General features: G+C 46.2%; 1 protein-coding gene across 1 annotated transcript in view; it reads right to left on the bottom strand.

Annotated features, from left to right (window-relative positions):
* Positions 1-4,352: 4,352 nt before the first annotated feature.
* LOC128328960 (all-trans-retinol 13,14-reductase-like) overlaps positions 4,353-24,063 on the bottom strand; it is a 31,842-nt gene continuing 12,131 nt past the window's right edge. Inside the window, exons 2-11 of the mRNA XM_053259274.1 lie at positions 21,120-21,302; positions 19,977-20,206; positions 19,468-19,663; positions 13,741-13,938; positions 11,073-11,195; positions 10,580-10,718; positions 8,871-8,983; positions 8,295-8,461; positions 7,109-7,268; positions 4,353-5,322 (exon numbers count right to left, since the gene is read on the bottom strand). Of these exons, the coding sequence (XP_053115249.1) occupies positions 5,177-5,322; positions 7,109-7,268; positions 8,295-8,461; positions 8,871-8,983; positions 10,580-10,718; positions 11,073-11,195; positions 13,741-13,938; positions 19,468-19,663; positions 19,977-20,206; positions 21,120-21,302 (1,655 nt within the window). The 3' untranslated portion in view covers positions 4,353-5,176. The remainder of the gene's footprint in view (positions 5,323-7,108; positions 7,269-8,294; positions 8,462-8,870; positions 8,984-10,579; positions 10,719-11,072; positions 11,196-13,740; positions 13,939-19,467; positions 19,664-19,976; positions 20,207-21,119; positions 21,303-24,063) is intronic.

The raw sequence follows: 24,063 nt of genomic DNA, 5'->3' as shown, positions 1-24,063 counted from the left end.
TTTCCGGCTGCCCACTGATTTCTCTCCCACCCCTGGCCGCCGCTTTCTCTCCCCATCCCACTGCTGCTGCTTTCGCTTTCTCTCCCCACCGCTGCTGCTTTTACTTTATCTCCCCCCTGCCACCGCTGCTGTTTTCATTCCCCGCCCTCCCATTTGCTGGCCCATTGGTTAGCCTTATGTTGCCTACCACCGTCACTTTCCTCTCCCCCTCCCCTTGCTCGCGAACTCTCATGAGAGCTGCCACACATGGGATTAGCAATGGGTACATCTAAGAGAATTCTATATATAGAGAAATAATAATAAACAACTTTGTTAGCCGCCCCATAACAACTTGTTCTCTGGGCGGCTCACAACAGAGGATTAAAACATACAATAAAAACACATAACACATAAAATCATAATAGACCAAAATGGTGAAAAGAAAATACAAAATTACAGATTTTCTCAACTCTTTTCTGCAACCTTTCTACAGGCAAGCTGGATGGAGCTCGTGAACCCCTGGTGGTCCGCAGGCCACAGTCTGAGAACCTCTGATCTAAGCTATTGACCCTCACTACATACTGTGATAGTGTTTTTTCACAAGTTACTTCAGTGTCGTGTGAATAAATAGTTTTATTTGTCTCTCCTAAGCATACTGGCAACAAAGCTTGATCATCATGGCACGACCCCAATTCCTACTGTGGTTTGGGGCCCACTCTCTCCACCCTGCTTTTAATTTTAAAACTCTGTTATATTTTGCCTTATTCAGCTTATTTAAATACACAAGAAAGCCTCATTATATGCGTTTGTTCATAACAAATCGCTAACGCTCTTGTTTGTAAGGCTCAGGTATGCCTACCCCAGCATGGCACCAGGCTGATACGTTGCTTGCACGCATCTGGTATCAGGACTTCCAGGTCAAAGGGCATAACTTCTAAGCAGTTTTGAGCTCTAGCACTATTCACTGAGATATTTTTTTTAATTGTAAACCGCCCTGAGCCAGCTTGGAAGGGCAGTATTAAAAAATTGAATGAATGAATGAATGAATGAATGAATATTAAGGGACTGAATCAACATGAGGGATAGGGCTATGCCCGGAGAAAAAGGGAGGATGGGATCTGATCCAGTCCCTATTATGTGCATCAGGTTGGCAATGCACAGGGGGCCTGCATGCATTGAATTGACCCAATATATCAGATCAGCTCAATGCATCAGCGGGGGTTGAGAGGCTTACCATATGAGGTCTATAAGAAGAGAGAAGAGGCACCCTGCTGCTCAGTTTTCTGGTAAACCACACCACCACCACACTCGTGCACTCCAATATACCCTTGGTATTGTATCCAACATCCTTGTATCAGATTAAATTGTATTGGTTTATCAGACACCCTTGTTTTGGATTGGGTTGTATTAGTTTGTTGGACAATTTTTTCTTTAGGTTGGATCTAATGAAAAACCATCCAGTAGAGTCTGCAGCACTTTGGTGCCGATTATCAGCCTGATGGGAATGGTCTCTGGTACATAAAGGACAGAAAGCTCAATAACTCCTCCAGGATTACCCATGGCTCTTTGCCTTTGTTTTATGAGTGCAGTTTGAGAGAGCAACCTCAATCTGTCTTTAGGAGCACCAAGAAGTTCACTGAATGGTAATGAACACAATGCCTGCCAGCTGTTCCCTCACGTAAGCCAGCTACAGGTTGAGCTAATGGACTTTGCCCATGATTGCTGATCAGGGAATGAAGAACAACCAGCAACAATAACCTGAGATCACAAACTGGCATGTGCATATTTTGCACATTCGTTGCTGCCAGGTTCTTCCCAAGGTGAAAGATCTGAGAATGTCCAAGGGAAGCCAAGTGGGTTTCTATAAGACCAACAAAATTTCTCAGGGAATTTTTGCGCACCTCATTTGGAACGATGACCTCAACCAGATGTATGAAGCTCCTTCTCATTCCTGCTCTTGGCCAAGTGCCTAATTCTCATTATAGCTGTATTGGCAGGAAAAGTGATCTTCCTTCTGGTTAGCAATGTATCACCTTCCTTGTGGTTTCCTAAGCAATATTATTGTCTGTCGTGGTTACAGGATCAATGCAAAAATATGGATGCAGTTATATAGAGCTTAGCTCTCACATCAGCTTTGTTGCACATTTTGTATGTTAATTAAGAGAATGATGCTGGGTAACTTGAGATGTTCTTAAAAGCTCCCACAAGCCTGTGGATTTGACTTATATAGCTGTTTTGTAGCCAACTTACTTAACTCCTCACTGGGTTGTTAAAGAGAGTCACATGAGTTTGTTTGGGAAATTCTAAGCAAATATTTCAATTTTCAGTGTTCTGTATAAATATTTCAGTTTTCAGTGTTATCTTAGAGAGTGCCTTCTTCTGCATGATCCCCACCGCACGTTAAGATCATCTGAGGAGGTTCGTCTCCAGTTACACCGGTTCGTCTGGTGGCGACTCAGAGGCGGGCCTTCTCTGTAGCTGCTCCTGGGCTGTGGAATGCACTCCCGGCAGAAATCCGTAATTTGAGTTCATTACTATATTTCAGGAGAGCCCTTAAAACCTATTTGTTTGGCCTGGACTTCCAGGGTTTTTAAACTACTGTAAACTGTTTTAATTTGTTAGTTAGTTAGTTGTTTATTTACGATCTTAGATCAAACATATTTTAATTTGTTTTAAATGGTTGCCCTGGTTTTCCAGGGTTTTTAGTTGTTTCAATGTTTAATTGATTTTATTCTGGTTTTATAGTTTTGGTTTAAACTATACACCACGCACCAGCCAGCGTGGTGTAGTGGTTAGAGTGCTGGACTAGGACCGGGGAGACTAGAGTTCAAATCCCCATTCAGCCATGATATTAGCTGAGTGACTCTGGGCCAGTCACTTCTCTCTCAGCCTAACCTACTTCACAGGGTGGTTGTGAGGAGAAACCTAAGTATGTAGTACTCCGCTCTGGGCTCCTTGGAGAAAGAGTGGGATATAAAATGTAAAATATAATTTTTTTAAAAAATTGTTAGCTGGTTTTGTTTTCATCCCATTGTAAACCACCCTGAGCCATTTTGGAAGGGCGGTATATAAATCGATATAAATAAATAATAAATAAATAAATGTGCCTCGGAGAGGCAGAGGAGACATAAGGAGTGACGGTCCAAAGAGGGGAAAGCGGTGTTACATTTTACACACCTCCCATTCATTTTTCTTTCTGTCGGTCATCAAGAACAAACCAGCAACACAAGAAAGATATTAAACAGACCAAGAAAAGACGGACTGTTCTCTCACAAATCTGGAAGGCTGAGGCGGCGAACCCCAGCCGAAGCACCTTCTGAGGCGTCCATACGGGTTGGAAAGGAACCGAGGAGAGCAGCCCTATGTTGACGGACACATGTGTGCTGTGGGCAGAGTCAGAAGCGCTGTGCAAAGCTTGTGGAATCTTCCCGAATGGTCTCCTGCATAGGCACATATCCTAGTTGTGTGAATACACTGGGATCATGCCAAGGATCAATCTGTTCCTGGGAAAAGAATTTCACATTGGCCTTTTATGATGGAGTGGACAGGCTGTCTGTTAGTGGTTAGAGTGCTGCACTAGGACCAGGGCGATCCAAGTTCAAATCCCCATTCAGCCATGAAACTCACTGGGTGACTCTGGGCTGATCTGTCAGCCTAACCTACCTCGCAGGGTTGTTGTGAAAATAAAAAAGAAACCATGTATATTGCTCTGGGCTCCTTGGAGGAATATACATGTAAAAATATAATGAAAATATGTAGAACAAAACAAAATGCAATTGTAAGAATGTGAGGCTTCAAACTCAGAATGACAACAGATTAGTTTGGAAGAAATTGGTTCAAAGTGCAGCAGCTGTACTGGTCTAAGGGTGGCCCTAAGAGACTGTAGTATTTCTTTACTCCCACCTTAAAGGAATTGAACTGGATGCTGATATGATTCTGGGCAAAATACAAAGTTCCAGTAATTCCATATAAAACCCTAAGTGGTTTGGGCCCAGGGTATTTAAGAGCCCCACCTTTTCCATAAGGCCCACTGCTTACTAGTATTGTCCAGGGAGGCCCACCTACAGTTGCCACCAACTCGTCTGGTTTCTCTATAGTGACTCTGAGGCTTTGGAACATACTCCGTTGGAATTAGAGCTTCAGCATACTGGGCAGCTTTTTTTTTTTTTTTTTTAAAGGATCCCTCTCAAGATGCACCCGTTTAACCAGGCCTTTGGTTAACTGAAATTAAATTTAAAATGTGTATTGTTTTTAATGGTCTTGATTGTTTTACCTTTCTGTGCCTTTTGAATTTTACTTTTGTGTAAACTGCTGCCTTGAAATACACGTTTTGGTGTATAAGTGTGCTAAATAATGAAATAAGGAACAGAACGTTTAATTTATGTATTTATTGCATTTACCTCCTGCCCGGTGCTCCCCCACAATTTTGGTTCAGGTGGTTTTGACTCAAGTCCTACTGCAAGGCCAAACCTTACACCCAATGTTCGAAATGGCACTGGGGTGTCCACATAGCAAGCATGGCCACATAGCAAGCGGTGTCCACGTAGAAACCATGACTTGTCCCCTTAAGCTAAGCAGGATCCATTCTGGTTGCATACGAAAGGGAGACGAAGTGTGAGCACTGTAAGATATTCCCCTTAGGGGATGGAGCCGCTCTGGGAAGAGCAGAAGGTTCCAAGTTCTCTCCCTGGCTTCTCCAAGATAGGGCTGAGAGAGACTCCTGCCTGCAATCTTGGAGAAGCCGCTGCCAATCTGTGCAGACAATACTGAGCTAGATAGACCAATGGTCTGACTCATTATAGGGCAGCTTCCTGTGTTCCACACACAGCGGTTAGATGGATCCCAAAGCCTCCTGTGAAGCCACTGCAGTTGCCAGCGTGCTCTTCTCTCAAATCTCTCAGAGCCAAGCTTTGTTTGACTGTCAGGATTTTCGGAGGAACACTCAGCTTTTGAAACCACCACGTTTGGCCCAAATGCGTCTTCTAGCATCACCGGTGGTTCAGGTACACCCTAAGTTTCAGCAAATCCAGAAAATGGCAAGGCGGGGAGGTGGGAATGTTTTCTAAATCTTGGGTGGGGAGGAAATGTTGTTCACCACTGTCACTCCATGCCCATTCTCTTTTCACACAAACTTAGCAAAGGGACCAAATCACAGTCCATTGTTTACTCTCCGAGAGGATGACTGTGGCGGGCAGCACTAGGCCTCTTTCTTGTGGTTAGATCTCTTCAGCTTTCTTTTCAGGAGTACCAGATCTATGTAGACAACACGTCCGAGCACAGCTGAGGCACAAATCAAGCCCCCATTCAGAGCTCCTGCTAGACCGCAGCTGAAGACATCCTGACCTGCATTGTTGGGAAGAAAATGCATGGCTGGGATTGTGTTCACACAGAAAACAGCTTCACTTTTACTTCGTCCTTTTGAATAGTGAGTCTAACCATTAAGAAGCAGGGGTGGTTCAAGGATGCCACCCTGTTCCCCAAACTGGAGAGTGCTTCACCTCTTTCTCCCCCTCTCTCCCGTGCTGTAGAGGTACACTCTGCACAGGCACCACCCAACACACCCCTGCTGCTACAGCAGTGGCCGGCTCCTCGGTCTCGGAAGAAGAACTGGAGAAGTGAGTAGTCAAGAGACACTCTAGTCCAGCTATCTTCACTCTTCCATTTCCTCTTTGAGGAGAGTGGAGACAGGACAGGGGCGGAAGGAAAGAGAGAGGAGGCACGCTTCAGTGGGGTGGGGAGGAGAGAATCGGTGGCAGTGGTGGGCACTAAAGTGGGGTGGTACCAGTGGCAGTGGTGCTTGTCACTGCCCCCAGTTGAAGCAATTGCCTCACCTGCCTGACGGAAGAGTTTGGCCCCAATTAAAAATGTGAGTTCAACTCTGAGTCAACAGTTTTAAAAACTGAATCTGAACAGGACCAGTGAATTTAAAATTTACTGGACCTGTTTGGGTTCAGATACTAACTTTAAAAGGTGGTTTGGTAGGTTGTTCACACGATCAGGGTTCACACGATCAGGGTTTGGTAGGTTGCTCACACGAGGTTGTTCACACGATCAGGGTTCAACTTACCTCCCCCCAGATGCTCAGTCATCATGTCTTCAGTGTGCGAGCTATGTGCCCACATGATCCGCGCCGCCAGAAGCAGTGAAGATCACTATCCACATTGCTCCCAGCAGCGCGGATCAACAGAGGCCGGGACTCATTTCCCCAGCCTCCAGATATCCTACAAGGCACCACACAATGAGCGCAGTGCCTTGGGGGATTCCCCCATCAGAAGGGCACTCTAGGCGCCTGTCTCTGTGTCTCTTTGGGCTGCCTGAGGACACACATGATCCTGGCCGCTGGATTAAGGGAGTGCTCACTCCCTTAAGCTCAGCTAAGAGCCGGGCTAGGAAGTGGGGTGAGGCTGGGCGGGAGTGCCGCGATCTGTGCAGATCCCAGCGTTCCACATGAGCAGCCTAGACTGCCCTAGCCTGGGCTAGGCTGCTTGTGAGAACAGCCTCTAAAAGAATCCCTGAGCAGCAGTGCACTGCCCTGTACGCCCTTTGGCGGGAGATCGGCTCCACCACTCAGCCGGCTTCCGTCGAGCCAATCCCCCATCAGTGGCCAGGTGGGTGGCGGGTACATTTCTTGCAGACTACTGAACTCTTCCGTTAATAAAACAAAAATATTTTATTAACTCTTCCGTTAATAAAACAAAAGGGATACAGTGATAACCATTTAACACGAAGGGTTCTAAAAAAATTCAAACTATTGTTGAATTTGAAAAATTGCAAACAAAATCCATGCATTATAATAAAAAAAAAATTAACCCTGCAATTGAAAGCTGAGTGTCTGGTCATTCCATCTTTTGAAGAGTTTACCACTTTTTTGTGGCATTTGGGGTTTGGTTCCAGTTCAAAGCAATGGAGATTCTAGGTTTGGGTTCACTTCTGGTTTGCTGGGTGGGGGGACCTGTCTGAACCTGGGCTTGAGTTTGCCTCAACTTCTTGCCTTCGAGCTCCTGCACTGTTCACACAGAGAGGAACTCCAGTGAAGCAATAACTGGAATACAGACTCCTCTTTGCCTACTGTTATCTCCTCAAAGCATGTAACGTGGGTGAGGGGAAGAGGAAGAAAACAACCACTGACCTGTCAGATAGAGATTCTGGATGGGGGTCTTTGCCCGCATGGTAGCCACGACTTCCGGACTGAAGCGGACGAGATCATGCTCTGCACCATACATGTCACCTAGTGGGGCAGCTAGGTAGTGCTGATTGCTGAGTGGGGAAGAGGCTTCAACAAATTCTATCTGGAAGGTAACAGTAAAACATAAGGAAGGAAGTGAAAAAGTGGGAAAGGATCTCCATTGACATGATGCACAATTGTAAAGAAACCAGAAGACATCTGCACCACTGCTCCTGTGTACACGAAGCAGCAGCAGCAGCACCGTCCCAACTGGTGGTTGCACAATCTCTGTCCCTGCAGTTTCTCCCATTTGTCACAATGAAAGAAAATGCCGGTTGCAGTTTACAGAGCTGCTGGTCAGGACAGCGGTACTGCTGCTTCCATGTACACAGCAGCAGTGGCACAGATGTCTTCCAACTCTTGTGCATCATGTCTGCAATGGTTTCTATCTACATTTCACTCAAGAATGAGAGAGCCCTGAAATTTTCCTTGTTTATATATTTCTTATATATGGACCCCCAACATGGCAAAAGGGATACAACAATGGAGGGGAAAAAAGAAGAGTTTGTTGAAACTTAAAGAAATGTAGGATACCTTTTGCCACAGAGAGAAACATTTCTTAGAATACACGTGGAAGAATTCACCGAGATCTCTCATTTTCTGGAAAGATTGCCACGCTGCAAGAGCCTCAGCAACTCAGTGGGCTGCGGGCGGGGGGGGGGGGGGTAGGAGGTGTGGTCACACTTGTGCTACGGGGCATCCTGGGATGTGGGGGTGCAGTGCGGCGGAGGGGAGGGCGATGGCTGCTCATCTGTCGGGAAAGGCAGGCAACCTCCTGCCTTCCCTGCAGCCTGCCCGCCCTTCCCAGCGAGGTCGTGTGCACAACCTCATCATCTGTGGTAAGTTGACAGAAACCGCTCTGGCTCCATAGGGCTGCTCTGTCCAATAATTGCACAAGCAACTGCAACAGGAAGTTGAGGAAGATAGGGAAGAGGGAGAGGTTCCAGGGGAGTGTAGCGAAAGGCATTTTCTGCCATGTGGTTTTGCATAAAAGTGATCAAAGACTCACAGAAAATACTGAAAGGTAAGCCCACATGGATCACCTGAACGCACATGCTAGAGGGCTAAAACGAGCGAACTCAGTTATTACCTTGTCAGAGAGTTGAGGAAACTTCACCAAAGCCATGTCCAGGAGTTTCTGGGCAATCTCCATCTTATAGGTTTCATATTCAGACCCTCTTTTCCTCACACGGCCCCCCGACCACTCCTCAAACCATCTGTAGTGAGCCATGGTGAGCAGGGTCATACAAGAGCGACCTACAGTGCCATGCAGAATAGAAGGGAGGATTGATTACATCCACTTGTTGATCTGTTTAGACTGTTGACCTCTCTTCTATTTGCCTGCATTTCTTCCTTCATTTCAACTCATCCCCCTTCCAACTTTCTTCTTTTTGCACAAGTTCATCTAAAACTATGCAATGCAAATCCCTCAAGGAATTCCAAGAATTCTTGTCTTTTCCATTTAATGCAAACTGTAGGTCTTCTGACCAGGCCATCGTTTGTAAGCTCCCTGCTGGTCTTATGGAACTGTGTGGTAGTATGTCTAACAGTAGAAATTGTAAACGGATATAGTAGAAGCAGCAAATAGCAATAATCATAGCAGACGATAGTAGTAAATAGCCTCACTGCTTGAATTTATTCTAACAGGTAAATAAAGGTAAAATACCTGGATGCCTCTCTTGGTATGTGGGGTCCTTGGCAGATGGGAAGGTGATGAACATCATTGGCAGGTTGTTGTTGCTTACTTCCTCTTTGGGAAGGGCAGCATATTTGGCGAATCTGCAAAGAAAGGGAAGCCTAGAAATGCAGGAAGTCTAATAGCCCAAGGTGCACCCGTGCTGATCTTGCCTCTGCTAATGAGGCGCCTTTGAAAATGGCAGTTATTTGGTAAGGGAAAGCAGCTGTCCAGTTCAACACAGCATGGGGCCCCTCCAATACAGCAGTGGCTGGTGTGGCAGCCGCCGGGGTGGGGGGAGCGGCAGAGGCGAGAGACACCTGTAAGCATAAATTAGCAAGTGCTTTCCTCCGCTCTGACCACACCTACCAACTGCTCCAAGGAGCAGTGCGCTGCCCAGCACTCCCTGCGGCGGGGGAATCGGCTCCGCCAGCAGGGGGTTGGCTCTAAGGAAGCCCGGGTGAAGGGCGGAGCCAATCCTCTGCCACAAGGAGTGCCGGGCAGCATGCTGCTGCTTGGAGCAGTTGGTAGGTGTGGTCAGAGCGGAGGAAAGCAATAGCAATAGCACTTACATTTATATACCGCTCTATAGCTGGAAGCTCTCTAAGCGGTTTACAATGATTTAGCATATTGCCCCCAAGATTTCTGGGTACTCATTTTACCGACCTCGGAAGGATGGAAGGCTGAGTCAACCTTGAGCCCCTGGTCAGGATCGAACTTGCAACCTTCTGGTTACAGGGCAGCAGTTTTACCACTGCGCCACCAGGGGCTCTTCATGAAAGCATTTACTAATCTATGCTTTAAAAAGGTGCCTCTCACTGCCGCCGCCCCCCCCCCCCGGCCGCTACTGATCCAATGTGTTGCCGATGTCCCCCTCTTGTTTCGTTTTAGAATGTGAACCCCTTTGCGACAGGGAACCATCTTCTCATTACTTTTGCTATGTAAACGATTTTGTTGAAAAGCAACAACAACAAAAGCCACCATTAAGCTAGAGTTGCCAATGAGTTTTGTTCGGGGGGACAGGAAAAGCGTTTCAGGAACGCTCACTAAATTTCTGCCAGTAACTACAACGGGAAAAACAACCTCCAACATGCTTGGAGGGGTAACTATCCAAAGGGAAGGTGACCCTTCATGCAAGAGCAAAATACGACCCGGTCACATGATAATTTTCTCATATACAAACATCCCACCCAGAACAGGAAGAAGCTCAGAAAACCAAACTGAAGGGTAGGACAGAGTAGGAAAGGTTTTATCAGCAGAAGACACCTCCTGATCTTGTTGAATAGTAAGGGTTTCTTAAGCTCTCAAAGTGAGGTAGACCAATGTTAATGCACGCACATGGCTGTCAAAATACAGTGGGGAAAGAGGAGGGTTTTGCATCTTTCCCTTTGCTTCAGTACACTCACCCTGCAGGACTCTTCCCTATGGGTTCATAGAGAGGGATGCTAGAGGGCAGCAGCAGGCTTGGTGGAAGGCACACAGAGCGATGGAAGGTCTCCTTCCCCTTTCACTGGCTATTATTTATTGTGAATCCTCACGTAAATACGTAGGTTCAAGTTTCAGCATTATTTATGAGTGCTGAACTTTGGTTCAGAAGTGTGGTGGAGGGAGACAAATGTGTCCCCCCCCCAGCCTATATTTAGCTACACCTACAGCAAATAGAGGAAAAATGGGCTGGGTTTTGGGGAGGCCCTACTTACATGCCATCCAGGTCATTGTCTAAGTAAACCCAATAGTTGGTCGATTCAATGCCGAGCTCTTCTTTTGTGCCCTGAAGGCCCACAAAGACCAGGAATGAGCCCATGCTGTGCTGGATCTTGTCAAGCTGGGACTGGATCTCTGAAAAGATAATAGAATCAGAGAACTGGAAGGAACTGGAAGCCCATCAAGTCATAGATTAAAAACAGTCCCCCAAGAAAGAAATACCACAGTGCACCAGAAGCAGGACTTGGTGCTCAACAACATACAGTCGTTCTTGCAGAGCAGTTAGTTTCAGGCGGCTCAAACAAGTAAGCCAAGCTGCAGACTACAGGGCGAGTAAAATAGAAAGAACGCTGCTAGTCCAAAAGGACAGGAAGAGGAACAGAGGCAAACCATTCTATGCAAGTCCAGATGATGGATTTCCATGGATTCATCAGAATGAGAATTGCATTCATTCAGAATTACAGGGACTGAACTCCTCAGATCTTTTACCTGGTTTGCTTCTGATCTCTGGAGGCAACAGCTTCCCCAAGGTGTTGAATATGCCAGCATCCGAAATCACCACAGGTGCATAAATTTTCACCTCGCCTTCACTTCCTTTCTGCACAGTCACCCCTAGAAGAGATTACTTCTTAGCAAGGACAGCAATGGGGCATTGGTTTGACACATTTCTAAGCCGGCTCCTGTGAGACTAGAATCCAGGGCCCTACGGGAAGGGACTAGATTTGTCAGCCTTCCACCACTATAGAAGGCCTGAGAAGCAACAGAGCCCTCTCTGTTCCATAAATGACATCCAGTAAGAGCCCTGTTTATAGTTTGTCCAAGCAGGTTCTGTCCTCAACATTCTGACAGCTAGTCAGACCTGCCTAACTTTACATCTCCCACCTTTTCTTTGACCTGTGCTACCGACTGCTGCTTCTCTTAGATCTACAGGGGTATTTCAATGGGTTCTGAATACAGACTGAGTGGGGCTGGATCAGCCATAATCCTCACATTCAACAGAGAAGGTGCTCGGGGAAAGAGAACCCAGAGATGGGGATAGAAAAAGCAAGTATGGGGAAAAACTCGAATTTAGTTTTCTGGAAAACCCACATGTCCAGCAGAATCATTTGGGCCCACCAAAAAAGTTTAGGTAGACCCAGATTTCTGTATCTGGATTCAACACAGTGTTGTGTAGCGGTTAGAGTGTTGGACTAGAAACGGAGAGTCCTGAGTTCAAATCCCCATTCAGCCGTAAAACTCGCTGGTTGACTTGGGACCAGTCACGTATCTCTCAGCTTAAACCTACATCACAGGGTTGTTGTGAGGATAAACATAACCAGGTGCACCATTCTGGGCTCTCTGGAGGAAGAATGAGATATAAATGTTTTTTAAAAAACAATATCAGAAACAGAGCAAGAAAAGCTGCCAGGGCTTGATGCGCACATGAACACTGATACCTAGTCTGGCCTGAACACGTTCCAGGACTCTCCAGCCTGGATCCCAGTAAGGCTCATTTTCATTTTGCTTGAGGCTCTGTAGAACTGCATTTCCACTGCTGAAACCAGTGGTGTCCCTAGCCTTAGGCAAACTGGGAGATCCTCTGCTTTGAGTTAGCCAGGAGTATTCTATTGAGAAGAGCACACTCCCTGCACTGTGTGTGAAATCCCTTTTCAAAATCCCCTTTGCAAAGGAGAAGTAGTAAGCCTGCTGGAGCCTTAGAGTGCAGCTTCCATTATTTTCAAAGCTAAAGCTTTCCTAGGCTACAGCTTCCTGGGCAGGCTCCCATTTTGTGATTGTGTGTCAGATAAAAACAAGGTCAGAAGCGGGGAGCTTGATCATCTGTCAAGCCCCAGTTGGGTGCGAGTGAGCCCTATCCAGCTTCTGTCCCTAACTTCTGAATGAGGTAGGTGGAAAAACTGATCTGTGCAGCTGGGGCGCTCGACAGACAATCAGGCTCCCTGCCTCCAACCTTGAGGCTCTTCTCATGATCAGTGAGAAGAGCTGTAAGAGGGTTTGCGAGGAGAGCGGGCTTAGCCTGCTCTCCCCGCAGACGATCAAGCCTGCAGCCCTGGACAGCCAGATTGGCTGCCCATATGGCTGCCGGCTCTGTCACAGAGCCAGTGGGGGCTGTGGGGATCGGGGGCCACGTGGCCCCCGGAAGTTCCAGGATGCCCCGCGCGAGTGCTGGAGAGACCCCCGAGCCGGGAGGCTGCTTGCAGCCTCCTGGTCGGGGGTCTACTCGTGTGTCACTGCACGCAGCAGCAACACACGAGCAAAAAGAGGAGGTTAACGGAGTGTTCACTCCATTAACCTCGTCTTAAGGGAGGGGCATTTAGGGCGGTTAGCTGCCAGGAGCCGTGCAGCAACCATTGCAGCACACGGTCGCCCAAAAGCACGCTAGACTCCCTTAGCCCGCTTTTGGGTGATCGTGAGAATCGCCTCCTTGTCTTTAATCTAACACACAATAGCAAAATGGGAGCATGCCTAGCTCCCGAAACTGGGTAGGACTTGGCTCCTACCCAGTGTATGGCCATGTGAATAAGCCTAATATGTATCACTTGCCTACCCAGCCACCCTCAACAGTCCTGCTCATGCAATACTCTGCTTTCTACTGAGCCTAGTTCAAAGTGCCAGGGAGAGAAAAGAACATGGAGGTATATTATGGCGAGCATGAGAGGCAGAACGTACGAGGGGAGGGGCTGTAGCTGAACGGCAGAACGCATGCTCTGTAAGCAGGAGGACCCAGATTCAGTCCCTGGCATCTCCTAGCAGAGCTGGGAAAGATGGTCCTTGCTAGATGGTCCAGTCATCATATTCAAGGACACCTGAGACCCAGCAAGCAGAAGGTCCCAGATCCAATCCTTGGCATCTCCAGGTAGGAGTTGCTGCCAGTCAGAACTAGATGGACCAATGGTATGATTGGGGAAGCTTCATGTGTTCATATGTTTATGAGATTTCAAGGGGCAGCCAATATATGTCGGGTATGTATGAGGGATTGGTGTCCACTTTCCGTTATGAATGTGGCAGTTTCTGTGGGCCCAGAATGTGGCCCAGCACAAGGGTTCTTATGCATCAGTGCTCATTTGCAGGACTGGTTAATTTCTGCCTCTAGGAAAACTCAATACCAAAAGGGGAGAAGCAGGAAAAGCCATCATTTCCAAATCCCCATGGGACTCACCTATGGCTGCGCCACTCTCTGAAACCAAGATCTGCCCCACGCGGGCTTTCGAAAGCACGGTGCCTCCGGACCGCTCGATGACAGGGATGATGTTGAAGACAATTTCACTAGGGCCCCCTTTTGGGTACCAAGCACCACGCTTATAGTGATGGATTAACAGAATATTCATGAGGAAACTAGCATCCTTCGGTGGAAGTCCTGATATGGAGGGAAACAAGGATATGAGAATGAGGGTAAGAGGGACCAGAAGACAAAAAGGTCATTGTTGATGGTCCAAACAGAAATAAAAGGAAAGGGGACCTCAAGGTGTGCAGAAGTTCATAGAACATGCAATATGACAAAATTACAAACACCACAATATATAACAGTCTATGCACAGCCTATTCCAAGCTGGGCATCCCTAGCTTGGGTTAGGCTGTGTGTGAGAACAGCCTCAGTCTCTCCCCCACCCCCCACCCCACCCAATTCTGAATCCCCTAAATGGATACTGAAAGACCATCTGGCCTGCTCCCTTTGCTGGTGTCCAAATATGACCCCCACAAGAAACTGATGAGATCATGCTATACAGAAATTATTGCCTTCCCACAAGGTCTTTGAACTCTGTGGTTAAGCAAATTCATGTTACTAGAAACAGGATGAGCTCACTATGCTGTTTTTCTACCACGCTGATCACTGGTCACATGCTGTTTATCAGACCTCTCAGCACATCAAGATAGGGTTACAGAGATGACCGGCAGAACCCCACTCCCTTTTGCCACCTATTCACTGAATGCCCTTAGGAGTGTTAGTATCATGCCACTGTAATTCATATAGAAAATCATGCTTTTGAATCGGGGCCGGTCCTACGATGAAACAAAGTGAAGCAGATTGCTTCAGGTGGCAGAATCTGGGTCAGTGGTCAGGGGTAGCATGACAGCCAGTTCAGCACGGAGGAAGTAATTGTAAACTTTACAATTGTAAAATGGTAAGAGAATTTGAGGATACCATGGCCGGCTAGGAAAACAAACAAATGGATCACAGAACAAATCAAACCAGAATTTTCACTCGAAGTGCAAATGACCAAGCCCAAACTATCATACCTCGGACATATTATGCGAAAACCCAGCTCTCTTGAGGAGTATATAATGCTGGGGAAAGTTGAAAGAAAGAAGAAGAGGACGACAAGCAGCAAGGTGGATGGGCTCGATTACGACAGCAATGAATGCACCACCGAGAGACCTTAAAGGCCAAGTTGAAGACAGATCATCCTGGAGAGACTCTATCTATGTGGTCGCTAAGAGTTGACACCGACTTGACGGCACTTAATAAATCAATAAAAAAGTAAAACCCATCCTGCGGCAGCTTCATTGGTTACCAGTCCACTTCTGGGCTAGATTCAAGGGGCTGGTCTTGATCTTTAAAGCTCTACACAGTTTGGGGTTGAGGTACCAGTCGAACTGCATTCACCCATATGAATGTGCCAGGGCCCTCCACTACTGATGGCCCCGCCACTAACAGAGATCTGGTTGGCGGAGACTAGAGACAAGGCCTTTTTGGTTGTGGCCCCTTGGCTTGGGAATGCCCTCCTCCAAGAGCTTTGCCATACTCCCTCCCTCAGTATTTTTTTAAATCTTTAACATATCTTTTTAAAGAGACTTTTAAAACGTTTCATCCACTGCTGATATCTGGTATGTTATTTAGTTGCTATTGTCCTCAATTTTTAAGCTTGATTTTAATAATTTTTAATTTGAAACACTTTTAAAAAATTAATTTTAAATTTGGTTTTAGCCTGTTCTTTTAACTTGTTTAACTTCATTAATATTTTATTTTATGTTGTATCTATTTTATTAATGTTGTGATCCACCCCGAGCAGTAGTGTACTGGAGGGGTGGGGTATAAATATTTCAAATATTAATAAATAGTGGGTATGATGTGATGGGAAAAAGAGAAAAGGTAGGGGAGGAAGGGAGGGCCGTTTGGTGCTCTGTTTCAGGCAGCCAAATTGCATGGGCCAACACTATTTAGAATATAAAGTGATCATAATGATCAGGCTACTCCTATTCTGGGATCTTGTGAGCAATTCAAAGACTGTCCTAGCTGAATTTCTGTGAAGGCACAAATAGAAAGAAGAGTGGAATCTAAAGTAATCAGATTCCAAACAAAACACTGGCAGCTGAAAGACAGCTCATTTCCTTTTCTATGTAAACTACTTTGAAAACTTATTTTTGTTGAAAAGTGATATATAAATATTTGTAATAATAATGATACTACATGGGAACAAACATATCCTTGTTAATTGAACAAAGAAGTACCTTTTAAAATGGTGACTCATATTTAGCAGGGGGAGAGCAAATGGTCCTATCCAGTTCCAGTACAGCATCCCTCCAGATACCTTAGGTATCTTGTTTCACTGCAAATTATTTTGGGACAGGGAACTTGTTTCTCCCTTCATGTAAACCACCTTGATGACTTTTTTTTTGTTGAAAAGCAGTGCACATATGTAACAACAACAACAACTCCAGAAGTCATCTAGGCTGACTAAAATGCTACAGTCTACTGTATCCTTGGCCTGCTAGGTGCAAAGTACCAAGGTGCCCTCCTTACGCATTGCCACCCAGCTCCCTCTCACCTTGACAGCCTCCTGAACTCTTTGATGGCCGCCTCCTCCCCTGGAAACTGCCTTTCTTCCTTGGGAATGAAATCCGCAAGATCTTTGAACTCTGTGGTCAAGGAGATTCATGCTAATGGAGACTCATGCTCACAATACTGCAATACAGTTTACTGCATACCATTTATCATTTCATGTGACCGTAACTTTTTATTTATTTATTATAGAACCAAATTTTAAAAGCACCAGTGCCAAAAGAAATTTCCCAGCAATGCCTGCTTTGTTGTCTCATGTTCTTTGGCTTTCTGACACTTCCACTTAGTGCTGTGCCAAGGTTTAACACTTGACAGAAAGTTGTGCCTTCTGTCCACAAATCTGTGGTATCCTAGTGCTACATCCTAATGGGAGGTAGAGAAAGTGGTGACTATTACTAGTGTCTCTGCACATGGTCAGAGACACCCCTACTTGATTGCCACCTCTAATGTCCCAGGGACATCACAAGTTAAGATCAGGTTTCTTACCTGTAACCGTAGTTCTTTGAGTGGGCTTCTGTGCATTCACATTTGGGTACACACCTGTGCAGAGCCACAAAATAGGAACTTTCCAGAGCTTCATCTTATAAGGAAAAAAGAGCGGGGAAACGATTCCCCTGGTGGTTAGACCACCTCCCTACCTCAGTCTAGGAGAGCGCCACAACCAAGTTCGGAATTTTAAAGAAGCCTGCAGTGGGGAGGTTGGGAGAGAAGTATGAATGCACAGAAGACCACTTGAAAAAATTACAATTACAGAAAAGAAACCTGACCACCTTCTCTATGGTCTCTGTGTGTCACACTTGGGATAATAGCAAGCTGGTCTTACCTGGAGGGAGGGAGCCTTACTGACAAACTGAGTGGAGAACCCTGGAACCAAAGGAGGCCTGTGATCAGGACTTGACGTCCAGGGCATAGTGTCAAATAAATGTAGGCGGTTGTGACCAGGTCACTGCCTTCCAGATGTCCTCTAGTGGTATCCCACTCCAAAAGGCTGTAGATGTAGCTACTGCTCTTGCTGAGCAAGCTCAAATGGGGCAAGGCAATGTTTGTTTGGCTAGATGGTAAGCGAGGGCGATGGTTGACCCAAACCACAATCTTTTGAGCAGAAACAGGGAGCCCTTTGGTATGGGCCTGCGTAGCTAATGAGTTTTGCGGAAAGGCTTAGTTATTTCGAGACAGAAAACCAGGGCCCTCCTGGCATCCAGAGAAAGGTATGCTCTATCTATGACTGGTGCAGGGTCTAGATCAGTGATTCTCAAACTTGGGTCCTCAGGGGTTATTGGACTTCAACTCCCATAATCCCCAGCCTCAGTGGCCTTTGGTTGGGGATTATGGGAGTTGAAGTCCAATAACACCTGAGGACCCAAATTTGAGAATCACTGGTCTAGATAGAAGGTTGATAAGCAAATGTCTTGAGCCAGGTAGAAGCTCGAGACAACCTTGGTCAAAAAACTGATGTCTGGTCACAACACGATCCTATCTTTGTGAAATATAAGATAGGGAGAGTCACATCTCAGAGCCTTGAGCTTGTGAATCCTCTTGGCCAAGGTAATTGCAACTTGGGTGTCTTGGAAACTATTGTAAAGTCAGCACCTACAGAAAGAACTGTGCTTAAAACGAGCATGAGGTAGATCCAGGCACGCCTGCAAGCCCTGATCAGGCTGAGGCTCCAGTATACAAGCCCCCTGAAATGCCTGACACCAGCCCATGACCTGTGCGACCGATCCCGAAGCCTCCTACAACAGTACTGGGGCCAACTGCAGACACACTTTTGCTACTATGGCAGCCACTGCCCCCATCGGCCCCAACCCCTTTAACTTCGTTCCCTCTGCTGAAGGGAGCTTCAGGTTCCAACCAGCCAATGAGCTCCGCCTCGGTTCCAGAGGGTGTGGCTAAGCAGCACCTTAAAGGGAAAGTGCACCATAAATCCAAGTTTAAATCTGCAGTTCATTCGAAGCCACAATCAGTTACAGCAGCAGGAATGTCAAAAGTAGTGAAAAAGAAGCGCCCAGTGTCTACTGCTGAGGCTTACACCTCAGGAGAGGAACAGCCACCAAAAAAGAAAAAAAGGAAACATCTACATCAAGAGCAGCCGGTCATCCCAACACCGCACTCTCCAGAATGCAACTGCCCTTCCCGAGACATTCATCGGGCTTGGTTTCAGATAGACCTGAACAGCCATTTACCCTTTTCAGACCTGGATGCCCACCCAGAGGATTCTGAGGTGAGTTCAAGGAGTAAAAGCGGTCACTCTACCCCTGGCTCACAGGAATCACCTCTACCCTACAGGGTCTCTGCAGAGACAGTACTCCAATCGCAAGGTGCACTTCAGATCAGAGTAGAAGAACGGCAGCCGACAGGCACAGTTCCCAATCCCCTGACGCCTGTAGCTCCCACTGCTCTCGGGGTGCTTGTACAGGACAGAACATGCCAGATGATGCTGTTTCTTTCCTCGCTGAACCACTATGATGACAAACAGCACCTTGGAAGACCCTCCCATCTGTGCAGCTGGTAAAAGTTCAGGGGCCCTCTGAGGGTCTGGATGTGGAAACACAACAGAGGGAATAGGCCCAAGGGAAAGTGAGGGCAGAAAAGGGAGCTCAGTTCCACATGTAAGTGTAACCTCATAGTGGAATACAAGGGCACTTTTACTTTATTTTTTGGTCTGGAAGGGCTGCCATGGAGCTTTCTGAGGAGAGAGGCTTTCTCATGAGAGAGAAGTGAACAAGAAGACTGGAGCTTAGAGGGATAATAAACAAGGAGCACAAAGTTGAGACAAGTAGGGAGGATTTTTTTATTTTTTTTTAAAGAGTGGAACAGATAGAGCAGCTGCCTTCTGTTTCCCTCAGAGCTATCAGAGGCCTACAAGAAACACACTACTTTGGGCTATTCTTTCCCCCTCACCCCTTCCACAACGGATTAAACTCAGGCCCCACAGTTTCCCCTACAAGCAGAGAGCTACTAAGTAGGAAGGTGGGGTGACACAGATTATGAACTGACCTGTCAGATCTGATAAGCAGACAGAGAGGTGGTGCCAGGTGGAACTGGTGCTTTTGAAAACCAGCCCTCCCTGGGGAAAACACAGCAAGACAACAACCCTTTCCTCACCATAGAAGAAGTAGCTGAAGACTGCTCGCAGGTCCTTGTTGGTGGTCAGTTTCTCTATGATTTTGCCGTGGCTGGAAGTTGCCAGTTTGAAAACCGGTGAGATCCAGTGAATGAAGCCCAGTCGGATCAGGAACACCGACAACCACAAGGGAATCATCTTGAGAATGGCTATCAAAGCAATATGTGTAGCCACAATCTTTGGGAAAGAGGATGGGAAACGTCTCATAAGCAAAATGGCCCCATATGCAGCCAGGCTGAATTTGACTGTGCCAGTAGCCCTATCCAGACATTATATTGTACAAGTATACAGATGTCTGTACACTTGTACATGTTTGTGTGAATGACTGTATGTGCATTCATTTAAAAAGTAAACCTGGGTACAGGCCCCTCAAATGCATGGTATAGCCAGAAAGTGTACTGTATAACGAGCCAGTCATGGGAAATGGGCTCGTTTTTCATTCTGATCATGTGCCCCCCAATTTAAGCCCTGCCCCACAGCTCCCTCTCACCTTTGATAGCCTCATGAATTCTTTGATGGCCTCTTTCTCCTCTGGGAACTGCTTCTCCAACTCTTCCACAAAGGCCCTCTTGCCAGAGGAGAGGTGGTAGTCCTTGTTCCCAAGGCTTATAACGTCATAGGGGTCCTGCAGCCGAACCCAATCGAGTTGGCCATCGGTGAGTTGATCCATGATCACCCGCAGCATGCTGTTCTCATGCATCTGCCCCACATAGTGGATGCCTAAGAGGGGCGAGAACCATAAGAAAACACATGTGCCAGGGACATTAACCTGACCCTTTTACTCTTCACATGGTTATATTGGCCTCTTTGTACATTCACAGAAGTCCTTCAACACAGCAAATGAAAACTCCTCCAGGCTGGTTAATGCAATATTTCATCCCCGTGACTTGCCCCATGTGATGAGGAGGACATGGGCACACAATCCTCCCCCTCCTCCTCCTTATTATTATTTAAATGGCTGACCTCCTGCTGCTGTGCTAGTGCACGGTTGTCATGCTACCTAATTGCACGAAGTCTGACGCTTCCATTCAGACTAGTACTGCACTTGCACAAACTTGTTTGCCCTTGTGCGACAAGGTGCCCAACCTGTGCCACACCACATATGTTTTAGAGGAAAGTTTTGCCCAGTAGCCCAGTTCTGCAAATCCCCATGACTTAGCTTACTCTTGCCTTAGGGCAACTTTGTTCATTGCACGAGTGCAGCATTAGTTTGGATGTTGGTCCTTCTGTGTTTTAACTTATTAAAAAGGTTTTTACCAAAACAAACAAGAAGATAAAACACTGATCATGAAACTGAAAGCAGAGTTTGTGATTATTGAGAGCCACTTCTCTTGAAGCGGTTACTATTTTTTGTGACTGGGGATTTAGTGCCAGTTCAAGTTAAGGGCAAACCAGAGATTTTAGGTTTTGGTTAAGAAATGGTTCACTGAAAAAAACAAAACGAAAAAAACATCACTGGTAGACTTTTGGGGAGTGAGGATTTGGATTCCTGTTCAGATCTGCTTTGATTCCCCAAGGGAAAGGGTATAGATTTAGATTTACAAGCTGGGATGGAATTTAGCAACATCCATAATCCAGATATCAATGCTTCTCCTCAAACCCAGAGATGTTTCCCATCAGCTTTAGGCCTTACCAGTGTCAAATTCGAAGCCTTTCTTATTAAAAGTGTGACAGCATCCTCCAGCCTTGCTATGTTGCTCCAGTACCAGCACCCGCTTTCCCGCCTTTGCCAAGACCGCTGCCACAGACAGACCCCCAATGCCACTTCCAATAACGATAGCATCTAAGTTGGGAGGCACTTTCTCTGCGGTGAAACCTAGGAAGAAGGACAGAAAAAGCATCAAGGACCTACAACTGGAGTTCTTGAGGGGAAGCAAATCAGGCTTTCAACGTGAAGTAAAACACTGCACAGCAGAACTCAGAGAAGGCAAAGAAAAAGACCCAGGAAAACATTTTGCCCATTTCCATCACTGACTCTAGAATTTCACAAGTCACGTGGTAAAAATTCCAGAAAAATATTTAACCCACTTTCATCACTGGATGAAAATTTATACATTACATTTTTACCCTACCTTTCTTTCAAGGACCTTGAAGGTAAAGTAAAGTGTGCTGTCGAGTCGGTTTTGACTCCTGGCAACCGCAGAGCCCTGTGGTTGTGTCTGGTAGAATACAGGAGGGGTTCACTATCGCCTCCTCCCGTGCAGTATGAGAGGATGCCTTTCAGCATCTTCCTATATCGCTGCTGCCCAATATAGGTGTTTCTTATAGTCTGGGAAACATATCAGCAGGGATTCGAACCGGCAACCTCTGGCTTGATAATCAAATCATTTCCCCGCTGCACCATCAAGAGGCTTCAAAGACCTTAGGACAGCATATATGGTCCCACCCCACGTGCATTTTAACCTTACAATAACAGACACTTCTTAGCCGTGGCACCCAAACTCTGAACTTCCTTCTCCCATGCGCTCATGGGGCTATTCCAAAATTTAGGGCAAGTTCAGATGTAATGGCACCCTAGAAACATACATGCCTCTCATCCCTGCATGAGTAGATCTCTGCTTTCATCTTGGAAACAATATGCCAGGATTGGTGGGTTTGTATAGCATGACTAGTCTCAGCATGCCCTACCGTACTTGTGGCAAGGAACCCGGTGTCTGTAACAGATTATAAGTGAGTGACAGATGTAAGGTTCCCTGCCTCAAGTAGGGTAGGACATGCCAAGATCGGTGCGGTCGTATGACATGACCAATCTGACATATTGTTACTGACATTGATGTACAGCTTATGTGTGCTCCTGGGGCTGTGGCAGCTTGTGGCAACCTCAGGTGCCACATTGTGTGTGAACTTGGCCTAAGAAAGTTTGAGAAGAGAGAGAAAGTGAGCAGTCCAAAGTAACTCAGAGGTCATTCACACAACCAAAAACTGGGTAGGACAAGCATCCTGCCCAGGTTTGGGAGCTCCCAATTTGGAGCTGGGTGTGCTCCCAATTTTTGGTTGTGTGGGTACAAACAACTAGGTAGGAAAAGTGATTGTGTGGAATCAAGGTAGGAGGAAAAGCTGCCAGTTTTTCCTCCAATCTTGATTCCACGGAATCACTTCTCCCTCCTCCTACCTCGTTGTTTGAATCGACACAACCAAAAGCTGGGAGCACACCCAGCTCCCAAACCTGGATAGGACGCTTGTCCTACCCAGGTTTTGGTTGTGTGAATAACCTCACTGAGTAACTGGGCTCTGAGGAAGTTTCAACCCAGGTCTCACTGGCCCTAATTTGATCCAAGTACTATTCAGTATAACACTGGCTCTACCTGGAGATGGCCCAACAAGAAAGGCAACAAGCTGAGGCTTGAAGAAGAGGAAATACAACTGAGGAGTGCCTGGGGTGGGGGTTAATGGCAAGAGGTTTTGGAAGTCATGGAGATGGGACACAAGGAAGGAAAGAAAGAGAAACAGCCAGTGGTCATATAGAAATATGGAATAAAAGACAAATATGTAGAGTTGCCATGCCCCCTGGAATTCTGAGTTTCACCCAGATTTTAAGCATCTAACCCAGATTGCTTAGCCCACCCAGATTTGCCTGGATTTCAGCTTTCATTAAAAAAGAAAAGAAAAAGCTAAGCTCTAGCCCTTGTAGACGTGGAGTTATGGAACAAAACGTGCAGTCACTATTCTGCTCAAAAATTATTTTCAAGCCAATTTACATAATATGCAAATTAGGTGCCCAGATTTGGAAAGTCAGAATATGGCAACACTATAAATATGGCAAGTCATATCTTGCTCATACCAAATGACAGGCAGTATTTATGGATTCCTTGGCTCTTCATTATAAGAGGCCCATATATTCATTATATGAGGCCTGTGTGATGTTTCAATCTGGTCATCAAGAATGGGCACTGGACGCTGGTGTTCATGTCAGTACACAAGAACTATTATATCATACCCTGGTGATTATTCTTTGGCTTCCATGAACACTTTTGTCCTAATTACAGGCATAACAATTATTAGTTAAGAAACTAGGACGTTTCCTGGAAAATGTTTTGAAGTTCTGACTGACAGCAAAAATGCTTTTGAACTTGTGTTTTAAAAGTGATGATTTGGTCAACATGGTGAAGTGAATGAATGTTCAAGAATGAGCTAAGTAGTCAAAAGTATTTGCTAATCAACAGGGCTGAGGAAACTCAAAAGTCTACTTGTCTGTGAAGAGTTAAATATTATGCCCGATAAGTGGAAAAATCTTGATGGATAATGCACCAACATAATTCGAGGTCTGGCACCTTTCCTCTGCAGCCCCCGTTCCTTTTTCATTTCCTTGGAGTGGCAACACTCATGGCCTCCTCAAAGGATGAGAGATGAAACTGCTATGATTAGCAGCTACTCTGGCTAATGTGAAACATGGAGGAAGCAAACCAGCAGCATCAGCAGCGGGAGGAAACAAGTCTTCTCTCTAATTTTTTTCATCTGTGTGCAGAATGAGTTTTGTACTGGGCAGCAGTATCAAGGCAGTGTATGTGCGCGCACATGCATTCGGAGTGGGACCTTCCTGATTCAACCTAAGCAGGATCTAAAATTGACTGAGCGGA

Source organism: Hemicordylus capensis, chromosome 6 (genome assembly GCF_027244095.1).
Source record: "Hemicordylus capensis ecotype Gifberg chromosome 6, rHemCap1.1.pri, whole genome shotgun sequence".
NCBI lineage: Eukaryota > Metazoa > Chordata > Lepidosauria > Squamata > Cordylidae > Hemicordylus > Hemicordylus capensis.
This window is presented reverse-complemented; position numbering and strand designations above follow the sequence as displayed.